General features: G+C 48.6%; 1 protein-coding gene across 1 annotated transcript in view; it reads left to right on the top strand.

Annotated features, from left to right (window-relative positions):
* Window positions 1–12,020, top strand: part of VDAC3 (voltage dependent anion channel 3) — a 47,822-nt gene that overhangs the window by 32,653 nt on the left and 3,149 nt on the right. The window contains exon 8 of the mRNA XM_077469926.1: window positions 8,656–8,713. Coding sequence (XP_077326052.1) covers window positions 8,656–8,713 — 58 coding nt within the window. The remainder of the gene's footprint in view (window positions 1–8,655; window positions 8,714–12,020) is intronic.

The following is a 12,020-nucleotide window of genomic DNA, read 5'->3' on the forward strand; positions in this document are numbered from 1 at the left end:
TAGTCAGGATCAGGCCTTTGGGAGGAAAGTCCTCCAGGCCGTGGTCCCCCCCTAATCTGGTAAGTACTTGGGGATCCTCTCAAGGGCTGTCCTGGAAGAACACTTGGGAAAACTGGAGTTAGTACTTACCGGTAACTCCTTTTCCGGTGGTCTTCCAGGACAGCACGATCCCACCCTTTATTTGATTATAGTGATGTACTAATGTTATTACCTGTTATGGTTTATATGTTTTTCAGTTCCATCCTTCGGTTCTTGGTGAATGACTGACCAGGGACCTGAGGGACCGCCTTTTGAACTGTGGCAATGTGTTTCCTGTGTCGATGGGAGGAGCTCCATCTCTCAAGGGCTGTCCTGGAAGACCACCGGAAAAGGAGTTACCGGTAAGTACTAACTCCAGTTTTTCACCTTAATGCATAGAATGCATTAAGGTGAAAAACCTTGAGACTTTACAACTCCCTTAACCAGTTCCCAACCGGCGCACGATGATGTACGTCAGCAGAATGTCACGGGCAGGCAAACTGGCGTACAGGTACGTCCAGTTGAAATTGCCGCCCTGCCCATCGCATGGGTGGCGTGTGCATGCCGGTCGGGACCCTCGTGAGTCCGGTCGGGGAGATGCCGTTGTAAACGGCATCTCCCCGTTCTGGATAGCAACAAGTGACACTGATCTCTGCTCCCTGTGATTGGAGCAGAGATCAGTGTTCACTAACACCCAGCCCAGCTCCCCACAGTTAGTAACACGCCCCTAGGACACACTTAACCCCTACACTGCCACCCCCTGGTTAACCCCTTTACTTACACAGGAATCGGTGCATTTGTATAGCACTGATTGCTGTATAAATGACAATGGTCCCAAAAATGTGTCAAAAATGCCTGATGTGTCCGCCATAATGTCAGTCACAATAAAAATCGCTGATCGCCGCCATTACTAGTAAAAAAAAAAAAATTATTAATAAAAATTCCATACAACTATCCCCTATTTTGTAAACGCTTAAATTTTGCGCAAACCAATCAATAATCTCTTATTTCAATTTTACCAAAAATATGTAGAAAAATACGTATTGGCCTAAACTGAGGGAAACAAAAAAAGTTGTTTTTTTAATATATTTTTGGGGGATATTTATTATAGCAAAAGGTAAAAAATAATGCTTTTTTATTTTTTTTCAAAATTGTCGCTCTTTTTTTGTTTATAGCGCAAAAAAAAAAAAAAAAACGCAGGGGTGATCAAATGCCACCAAAAGAGAGCTCTATTTGTGGGAAAAAAAAGGACGTTAACTTTGTTTGGGAGCCACGTAGCATGACCGCGCAATTGTCAGTTAAATCGACGCAGTGCCGAATCGCAAAAAGTGGTCTGGTCTTAAGCCAGCAAAATGGTCCGTTCTCAAAGTAGTTAAAGTAGTCAAAGTAGTTAAGCAGTACCCTAAAAACTGCTTAGATACTCCTGTGCCTACAGTCTCATAGCAGTATTTCCTTCTATCTGTGACCAATGGCCTAGTATACACGACAAGAAAATCGGACAAAAAATATTGCTTTTGGAGCAGTTGTCTGATAATGATTGTGCTTTCAAGAGCCAAACACGACTGTTCGTTCAAAATTATCAGAAGGGACAAGCACGAAAACTCTTCTCGTACAATAACAATTTTTGTTTAATTTGTAAATTATTCGTCTGTAAAAAATTGAGTGTCCAAGACCGTGCATGCTCGGGAACGAAAGAATACATTACAATACAATACATCGTCATGGGAAGTTCTATTCTTAACCGATTCCCGACTGCCACGCACCGATATAAGTCGGTAGAAGCGCTCATACAGGCAAACAAGCGTCGCTGGCGGCAAGCTCCGTGAGTCAGGTCGTGGGTCCCGCGGACTCTATGTCCATGGGAATTACCGCAATCGTCTCACGGGGAGGAAGAACGGGGAGATGCTAATGTAAACATCTCCCCGTTCTGCCTAGTGACAGTGTCACTGATCTCTGCTCCCTGTGGTTGGGAGCAGAGATCAGTGAAGTGTTGCACGTAGCCACGCCCCCCCCACAGTTAGAATCACTCCCCAGGACATAACCCCTACACTGCCCCCTAGTAGTTAACCCCTTCACTGCCAGCGTAATTTACACAGGAATCGGTGCATTTGTATAGCACTGATTGCTGTATAAATGACAATGGTCCCAAAAATGTGTCAAAAATGTCCGATGTGTCCACCATAATGTCGCAGTCATGATAAAAAGCGCTGATCGCCGCCATTGCTAGTAAAAAAAAAAAACTATTTTTAAAAATGCCCTAAAACTATCCTCTATTTTGTAAACGCTATAACTTTTGTGCAAACCAATCAATAAACGCTTTTTGCGATTTTTTTTTTCTTTTTTACCAAAAATATGTACAAGAACGCGTATCGGCCTAAACGGAGGAAAAAAATGTTTTTTTATATATTTGGGGGATATTTACTATAGCAAAATGTAAAAAATTTATTTTATATTCACGACCGACACAGCTCCTCTCTTAGCCATTGGGTTGTATACCTCACATCTAGGAGAAATACTAGGCAAATACAACACTCATGGAGGCGGTCCCTTAGGTATCAACCCTCCTGCCTGCTAGCAGACCTCCGTTTTATTTTGCCGAGTGATGAAGAAAGACCTAGGAATTCTGCGGGCCCATAGGTCTGTATTTTTTATGCAGAAGCTTCGCTTTTTGTGCAAGATGAGTGATCCTGTGATCTTCTATCAACAGCCGGCTGGGTGACAGGCTGGTTCACTTATCCTTGTAGTCTCCCCAGTCCAGCCATCGAGCGTGTGCAGGTCGCAGCTACGGCTCGGCAGGCCACGACATACCTCAGCTCCAGAGGTGGTCGGTGAGCGTTTTATGCTCCGAGGCGTACGTATGACCGGGCTACTGATGTCTGCGTCCCAGTATGCCAAGGCCAGTAGCCTTCCCTGTACTGAACAGGAGTAGGTCTACAGTGGAATGTCTCCCAGCTCTTCAGGACTGGTAAGTACAGCTCTCCCTGTTCTGACGGGGCTAAGCAGCTGGGCATTCCCTGGAAGGTCGATTCGGGGGCCCCCTCACTTCCCTATCTTCTCTCCCCTGTCCCTATCTTGCCCTCCCTCCCCCCTTCGGGGGGGAAAGCTGCATGTGGCTGCTGAGCAGTGTGTGTGCGCCTATATTAGGGGCTCTCTGTGGGCTCTCACCTGACATGGGGGGGGCTGGCTGAATGGCGGTGGTCCTGGGGCCTGTATAGTATGCCCCTGAAAGGTGCCTGTGAGGGTCTTGCTGGGAATAGTGCAGCACTGTGGCTTTTCAGAGGGTTTTTTATTTCTACCTCATGGCGATGTTAGGCGGCCATTTTAGGTGTGGGCAGAGCAGGCTGACTGTCTGGTCTTCAGCGGCCATTTTCTATGCGATTCCTATTCAAGGCACTGGCGGCCATTTTCTGGAAGCCTGAACACATTTTCAGTGTTTCCTGGCAGCAGCATGGTTCATGTGCTCTTACAGCATTTTCCCCTGTGTTTCCTGTCTGTGTACTGGATGCTGAGCGTCCATTTTATTGAAGCCTGAGCATTTTTTCTGATCGTTTTAGCGATCATTCCAGCAGTTATCACCAACTCAGTTTTTGGTTTCCTCTGCACCTGGGCGCACTCAGGGAGTACAGGCACCACTTGTGGACAGCGCAGAACTCCCAAGGGTGGTGAGTCCGGTGGGAATGAGCCCCTCAGTCAGCGGCAGCAGGGAGGGTGGGACTGTCGCTGTCCTAAGTCCCCTTCGGGTGGCAGACAGGATAGGGTCAGCATGGCTTCAGAAACTAGTGTTTCTTCCCCCAAAGTCCAGGCAATGGCAACCGGATCACCTGCAGACTGCACAGTGCCCATGGACACCCTGATGACGGTCCTCAACTTGTTCATTGCTAGATGAAGGCGGTGCGTGGGAAGATGAGTGCAATAAGGTGGTCCCTATCCGCCACCCCCCCCCCCCCCCCCCCCCCGGTCCTCTGGGGAGAGCTCTGGCACAGACTCGGGCCCTGATGAGGCTGGTGACCCCTGCTCTGTCTTGGCAGATGACGCTGACCAGGACCGTTCGGACAGTAAGGATGGGTCCAGGTGCAAAAAAGCGCTTGTTGGAGCACTTATCACAGCTGTGCGTGATACCCTGAAGATTCAGGAGCCAGCAGGCCCCCCGCTGGCGACCGGCTCTTTGGAGCCTCTTGGATGGCATTAGTAATAATACCACCAGTGGTAACAGTGTATTACTCCCACGGGCCAGGAATGCTAAGGAGCCACGCTGTAGGCAAGGTCGCTCCTTTTTTTTTCCCGTTCACTAACGGCTTTTCCATCCGCATGGAGCTTCGGTATAACATCCCCAGCCGGACAGGTCGACCACGGACAGACAAACGTCCCTGGAACCTCAAGCCTAACAAGCCTGCGAGTATAAGTGCTACCGCATGAAGGTTTGTCCCCACCCATGTCTCGGGTGGGGGGGTCGCCTTCAGGAGTTTGAAGCCTGGTGGTCCCCTCAGTTTTGGACCAATGGATCTGCAATCTGATTTACTCAGGCTACAAGATAGAGTTGCTCTCTTGGTCGCCAAACAGATTGTTCCCTTCCAGCATACCCATATCCCCGGCTCGCTGGGAGGCCCTCTTGGGGGCAGTAAGGGATCTGCTGAGTTGCAGGGTGGTTGCACCGGTTCCAGAATCTGAACCTTTCCAAGGATTCTACTCAAATATGTTTGTAGTTTCCAAGAAGGAGGGGGTACGTCCAATCTTGGACCCAAAAGCCCTCTATCACTTTAAGGTGCAGAGGTTCAGAATGGAATCTGTCGCCCAGTAGTTGCTGCACTCCATCAAGGGTACTCCCTGGTGCCCTTGAACATCCGGGATGCGTGCCTGCACATACCCATATGCCTGTGGCAGCAGAAGTTTCTGCGATTTGCAGTCAGGAAGCCCACTACCAGTTTGTGGCTCTCCTTTTTGGTCTGACATCAGCCCCTGAGTCTTTACCAAGGTTTTGGTTCCAGTTTTGACGTTGCTACGGCAACGTGGGATCGCGATCGTAGGATATCTAGACAATCTCCACCTGAGAGCATCTTCCACCTCAGAGTTAGAGGAGAATGTAGTGATCACCATGCAGACTCTGCGAGAATTTGGGTGGCTGTTGAACCTAAAGAACTCAGTGATTGTACCGACTCAGCGTTTGGAGTACCTAGGCTTGCTGCTAGACTCTATGGAAGCGAGAGTTTTTCTCCCGTCAGACAAGCTGCAGACTCTCAGATCTGTGGTAAGACTGCTGATGAACCGCAGGTGGTCGTCGCTTTGCTTTTGCATGCGAGTCCTGGGGCTCATGGTGGCCTCCTTTTTTGAGGCTGTACCATTTGCCCAGTTCTACACCAGAGTCCTGCAGAAGATCTTGTCTAAATGGGACAAATCTCAGTTGTCCCTGGATCGTCAGATTCAGGTGAGCCAATCAGTCAGTCACTGATCTGGTGGCTGAGGTCCCCGGTGATATAGGCCGAAAGTTGTTCCTACCTCTAAAGTGGACAGTGATCACAACGGACACCAGCCTTTTTGGCTGGGGTGGAGTAATGGTTCAGTCGGCTCAGGGCCTCTGGTCGACGAAAGAATCCGAGTTGCCGATCAATCTGCTCGAACTGAGAGCGATCAGGCTGTGCCTCTCCACATGGTCAATGAGACTGCAAGGACGTCCGATCAGGGTCCAGTCAGACAACGCCACTGCAGTGGCATACGTCAATCGCGAAGGGGGGACAAGAAGCTCCGCTGCGAACGGGAGGTCGCTCACATACTTCGGTGGGCAGAGCGACATGTACCGGTTTTGTCGCCCATTTACATTCCCGAAGTGGAGAATTGGCAGGCGGACTATCCGAGTCACCAGATGCTGGACCCAGGAGAATGGGCATTGCATCCAGAGGTATTCAGGTTACTGTGCCTGAGGTGGGGCACACTAGATGTGGATCTTCTGGCCTCCCATCTCAATCAGAGGGTGCCAAGATTCGTGTCCAGGACAAGAGATCCATGGGTGGACGCGTCAGATGCGCTGGTGGCTCTGTGGGATCGGTACCAGCTGATCTATGCCTTTCTTCCACTGAAGCTGTTACCACGTCTGATTCGCAGAGTGGAAGCCAAGGGGATCTCAGTAATACTGGTGGCCCCAGATTGGCCTTAGCATCCCTAGTATGCAGACCTGGTGCGTTACGAGAGGACCTTCTGTCTCAAGGTCTGATTCTCCATCCTGCTTTACCATCGCAGACTTTAACGGCATGGCTATTGAGAGCCAGGTGTTGCGGAACCGCGGTCTGTCGGAATCTGTGATCCCAACTATGTTGAGAGCACGGAAATCTTCTAGGAAGATATATAATTGTACCAGGACGGCCTACATCTCCATATGTGAGGAGAAAGGGTTAGCATCCGTGCTTTTTTTCCATATCCAGGATCCTGCTGTTTCTTCAGCAAGGAGTAGACCAGAAATTGGCGTTAAGCACTATTAAAGGGCAAGTTTCAGCTTTGACTGTCCTTTTTTTTTTTTTTTTTTTTTTTTCAGCGACCCCTGGCACGTCTTGCTCATTAGTGAGTACCTTTGTTCAGGGGGTCCATTGTGTAGTCCCTCTGGTGCGTCCGTTACCCCCATGGGATTTGAACCTGGTGTTATCGGTGCTTCAAAAACCAGGGTGTTTCCCCTGTTTTTCTCAGAAAGTTGTCTTTCTAGTGGCCTTCACATCGGCCAGGAGGGTCTCGGAACTGGCGGCCTTGTCTTGCAAGTCGTCTAATCTGGTTATCCGTAGGATAAGGTGGTGTTGCTTTCGCAAATGTCCTTTCTACCGAAGGTGGTCGCGGCTTTTCACATTGAGGACATTGTGTTACCATCTCTCTGTCCTAGGCCAAAACACCCTAAGGTGGCCCTTACGCTCTGGGCGTGGTTCGGGCTCTGAAAGTGTATTTGTCTACCACTGCTCCCTTTCGGAAGTCGGTCGCTGTTTGTCTTGGTAGCTGGTCCCAAGAAAGGCATGGCGGTCTCATCAGCCACTATTTCCAGGTGGATCAGACAGCTTGTAGTACAAGTCTATGCCTTAAAGGGGCAGGTGCCCCTCTTTCCGGTTACGGCCCACTCCACAAGGGCAATCGGAATGTCTTGGGCCTTCCGACACCAAGCGTCTGTCGTTCAGGTGTGTAGGGCGGCGACCTGGTCATCTGTCCACACGTTTACCAAGTTCTACAAGGTAGACATCAGTGCATCGGCTGATGCCTGTTTTTGGCTGCAAAGTTTTGCAGGCGGCTATATAGTTGCAATTGAATATGCAATATTTTACCCTTTTTCCTGGTTTTTAGATAAAAACACAGTACCCTTTTAAGTTAATGCACTGTTGCATTACATTCGGCAGTTTTTTGTGCGGTTGTGGGTAGTCAGTCCTGTTGAGGGTACCCTGATTTTGTGGTGGATTTCTCCACGCACTGTTCTTTTTTTTTTTTTTTGTGGGTAAAGTTTTACTTGTTCCCACTTGCCACAGTGGATGAAGTGTGTTTACTGTTTTCCCACCCCTCATTTGGCACTGCTTGGGGACGTCCCAATGGCTAAGAGAGGAGCTGTGTCGGTCGGTGAATATGAGAAAATAGGATTTTTTTTACTCGCCGTAAAATTCTTTTCTCTGCAATTCACTGGCCGACACCGCACCCACCCCTCCTTTTTCTTTACGTTATACTGCTTGTTGACGTACTGAGGTCTGCTAGCAGGCAGGAGGGTTGATACCTAAGGGACCACCCCCATGGGCAGAACTGAAATTTCTGAGTGTTGTATTACAACTTTGCCTAGTATTTCTCCTAGAGGTGAGGTATACAACCCAATGGCTAAGAGAGGAGCTGTGTCGGTCGGTGAGTTACAGAGAAAAGGATTTTACGGTGAGTACAAAACATCCTATTTATTTTTTAAATTGGCGCTCTTCTTTTGTTTATAGTGCAAAAAATAAAAAACGCAGGGGTGATCAAATACCACCAAAAGAGAGCTCTATTTGTGGGGGAAAAAAAGGACGTCAATTTTGTTTGGGAGCCACGTCGCACGACCGCGCAATTTTCTGTTAAATTGACGCAGTGCCAAATCGCATAAAGTGTTCTGGTCTTTGGCCAGCAATATGGTCCGGGGCTTAAGTGGTTAAGAGAATTTTCATAACTCTTTGTAAGCTATTCATTTTTGATATGAGACTAGCATGAAAATAAATAAATTGGACGATCGTTTATCCATATTCTCATTGTGTACCAAGCTTAAGGCACTTTTTTCTCTGATTGCTAGTCTTGATTTGCAGTGAGATTTAGGGATATCACTACTATGCTGCTCGCCTTGCTTGGGGACTCTGACAGCAGGAAGCAAAGTGCTTCTTATACCAAGATGGCCACTCACCTGGTGCAGAAGTATGCATGAGTGATAAAGAAAACTCAGGGAGACCCAAGACAATACAGATGACTAGTGCTTTGGCCATTGCTTGCTTCCAGAGTTTACCTCTATAACTCAGCCTTTCTACTGCAGCCCTGGCAGTGTTTGCTTTGTAATATACCAAGTAGATGTGTCTTTTTCTTCTTCTTTCTTCATATAACTGCAACCCCAACCTACTACAAATTGTGTACATAATTTGTGATTACATAATTGTGTGTTTTTTTTTTTTCTAGGCCAAAGTTAATAATGCCAGTTTGATTGGAGTGGGCTACACACAGACCCTGCGGCCTGGTATGTGCTGGTTTTGCTCTTTTCATCCTCGGTCATGTGTTTCTGAAGTAATCTTATGGCTTGAATTGTTTGGCCTGCTGTATAATAATATAACTGAGGAACATTTGCTGGGGTTTACATTGAAAAAGATTGTTCTAGTTGTGCTGGTATCAGGGGGGATTTGTGTTTCTGTCACATTTTGCTTTGTTCATTGTTGGCATTTAGTAAACCTAATATATTAATACCCAAAAGCTCATTAACCTCTTTAGATCTGCCCCATAGCAGTTTTACTGCTACAGGGTGGCATTTGTGCACCGGATCGTGTGTGTACAGATATGTGATCTGGGTATGGGCACATAGCGGGAGCCAAGAGGCAAGTACTACGGACTCCTATGTCCACCGGCAACTGCCAGTTATTCAGTACACTGGCAAAATGGAATGTAAACCAGGCAGATCGCCGTTCTGTCAGAGAAGGCATGGATCCTATGTTCAGCAGGGACACGGATCTTTGCCTTCCGCTAGTTAAAGTACCTCCCTCACAGTTGGTAAGCATAACCTAGACATACATTTAACCCTTTGATAACCCCTTTCCTGCCAGTGTCATTAGTACAGCGACAGTGCATATGTTTTAGCACTGATCACTGTATTGGTGTCACTGGTCCCCAAAAGCCTCAGTGTCCAAATTGTCTGCCGTAATATCACAGTCCCGATAGAAGTCGCTGATCGCTGACATTACTAGTGGAAAAAAAAATACTTAAAAATATCCCATAGTTTGTAGATGCTATAACCTTTATGTAAACCACTCATTATATGCTTATTGAGATATTTTTTTTTTTTTTTACCAAAAAAAATTTAGCAGAATTCGATTTTCTCTTTCGTTCATTGACGGACACAGTGCTCCATTATTCAGAACCATAGGGTTATACTGCCCCCTACAGGAGTAGGGCACTAGGCAGAAAAAAGACTTGGCTATTCCTATGGGCAGTCCTAAGTGGTATACACACCCCTCTCTGCTATAGGCCTTCAGTTTTTTTTTTCTGCCTTGTCAGGAGTAAGGACCTAGTTCCCTGCTGGGATCTCTAGTCCTGGGAATTGTTTGTTTTCTTTTTTTTCCTGGATTTTCTCCGGTGAGATCTACAATCAACTGCCGGGCTGGGCGATGGGCTGGACACTAAGATCCAGTGGTCTCCGCAGTCTGGCCAATGAGCGCATGCAGACCGCAGCTACACGCCAGGTCGGCCGCGACATAGCCCCACTGGACGGGGGCTGGTCCTGCGAGTTAAACGTCTTGCGAGGTCGCATACGACGAGACTCTCTAGGCTGAGTCACAGCGTTCCTCATGGCCGACATTCCATCCACTTTGATGGCGAGGGGATCCGTCTGAGGGCAATCTCGTTTTTGTGGGTCCTTTAGTTAGGCCCAGGGTGGGTGCTCCCTGTGAGGGGCCTCAGTGGTGCCCCGTGTGAGCGGCATCCGTTGGCGCCCACCTGTGTGGGGCCTCGGTCGACATCTCCTGTGTGGGCCTCAGGTGGTGGGGGTCTCAGTTTGTGGACCCCTCCTGAGTTTTTTGTGGTGGACCTTGGGCATATAGCCTAGCAAATGCCCTCCCCTACCTCGAACGATCCTATATCTGGTTCTGCTGCCATGGACGTGGCCCACCTTGCGGGGTTGGTGGCCACGCTCCCTGTCCTGTGAGGATGATTCCTCCACAACTGCAGTGGTGTACGAAAAGGTGGTGTTGTCGCACTTATTACATCTGTGCAGGAACCTTTCAAGATGGGGGATGCAGCGTGGAGGGCTGGTTCCCCTTTGGCACCCATAAGCCATCTTGCTTCCCTTCTCCCTCCTTATTCTTCCAAATTTGTCCATGAAGACTGGGAGTGTCCAAAGTGCCCTTTGTGCTTCCAAAAAAAACGCTTGCCGTGAGGTACCCCTTTTGAGGCATCCCTCCTTCAGATGTGCACTGTTCCACCAGTAGTGGACCCCCCTGTCTCTAGGCTTCTCAAGGCAACCATGATTCCAATAGAGGAATATTTGGCGTCTAAAGATCCAGCTGACATATCTAGAGGGGGAGCAGAATTCCCCTGCCATGCCTGCTACATTGGCGGACCTGTTGGTCTAGGCGCTGCAGTTTGTTTGCTATGCCTCTTGGCCGCAGTTTCCCTGGTTTCTGAGCTCTGTTTCCGCAGTGGTGGTTAGACATGTATTGTGGGGGGCTACCCTGGATGGCATCATTACGCATCTTGATTTTGTCTGGTTACAAGATGGTTTTCCGGCCTTGTTCCCCAAAGTTGTTTTTGCTTCCAATGTGCGTCTATTGCCGGACCATTTGCTGTTCTCCTCGTGGGGCTGTGCAAGCCCTGTTGCTTCAGAGTGTGAATGTCCTGGTTACCATGTCGGGAACAGTTTCAGGGGTTTTATTCAAACCTGTTCACAGTCCAAAAGATGGAGGGGATTGTACGTCCAGTTCTGGACCTCAAGGCCCTGACCTGCCTTGTGTGGGTACAGAATTTCAGGATGGAGTCCATCCGCATGGCAGTTGCACCCCTTCATCATGGGGACTTTCTGGCTTCTATTGACTTCAAAAATGCTTATGCATTGCATTATCTGCCCAACTCCAGCACTTCCACCGTTTTGCTGTGGGTGTTGAGCATTATCAGCGCATGGCGTTGCTTTTTGGTCTTGCCACCACTCCTTGGGTGTTCACGAGGCGTTGGCCCCGGATCTGGCGTGGTTCCATCAGTGGGGGCTTGAGGTCCTGGGCTGCCGGGACAATCTTCTGTGAGTCCTCAGTTGGCTTCTATACTATCTGAAGTCTGCTTTGGACCCTTCCAGAACAGGATTATTTGAGCCTGACCCGGGCTTCAGCTCTGGCCAGAGTGTTTGTTTCTTTCTTCCCGTGGACAAACTCCAGAAGTTGCATGCTGCATTTTTCATTTACTGTTGCCCAGCAGGTGGTCCACCCTGCGGCCCTGCATGTGGGTGTTAGGTCTGATGATATCTATCTTTTTTGAGGCGATTCCATTTGCACAGTTCCATACAAGCTCCCTTCAGGGAGATCCTGGCATAATGGGACAAGTGCCCGACGTCTCTGTATCGGATTTGGCCGAGTCGGGAAACCAGAGGTTCCCTGGTCTGATGGCTTCGCTCTCTGGTGGGATAAATCCTTTCTTCCCTTGTATTGAACAGGGTGATCACCAATACTAGTCTGTCTGGATGGGGAGATGTCCTGGCATTGAGCTTTGCTCAGGGTCATGGGATGCTGGTGGAAGCCAGACTACCGAGCAATATCCTGGTACTTCAAGTGATCAGACTATGTCTGGATCAT

This window comes from Lithobates pipiens, unplaced genomic scaffold (genome assembly GCF_037356315.1).
Source record: "Lithobates pipiens isolate NorthernLeopardFrog02 unplaced genomic scaffold, aLitPip1_a1.2 Scaffold_8, whole genome shotgun sequence".
Taxonomy (NCBI): Eukaryota; Metazoa; Chordata; class Amphibia; order Anura; family Ranidae; genus Lithobates; species Lithobates pipiens.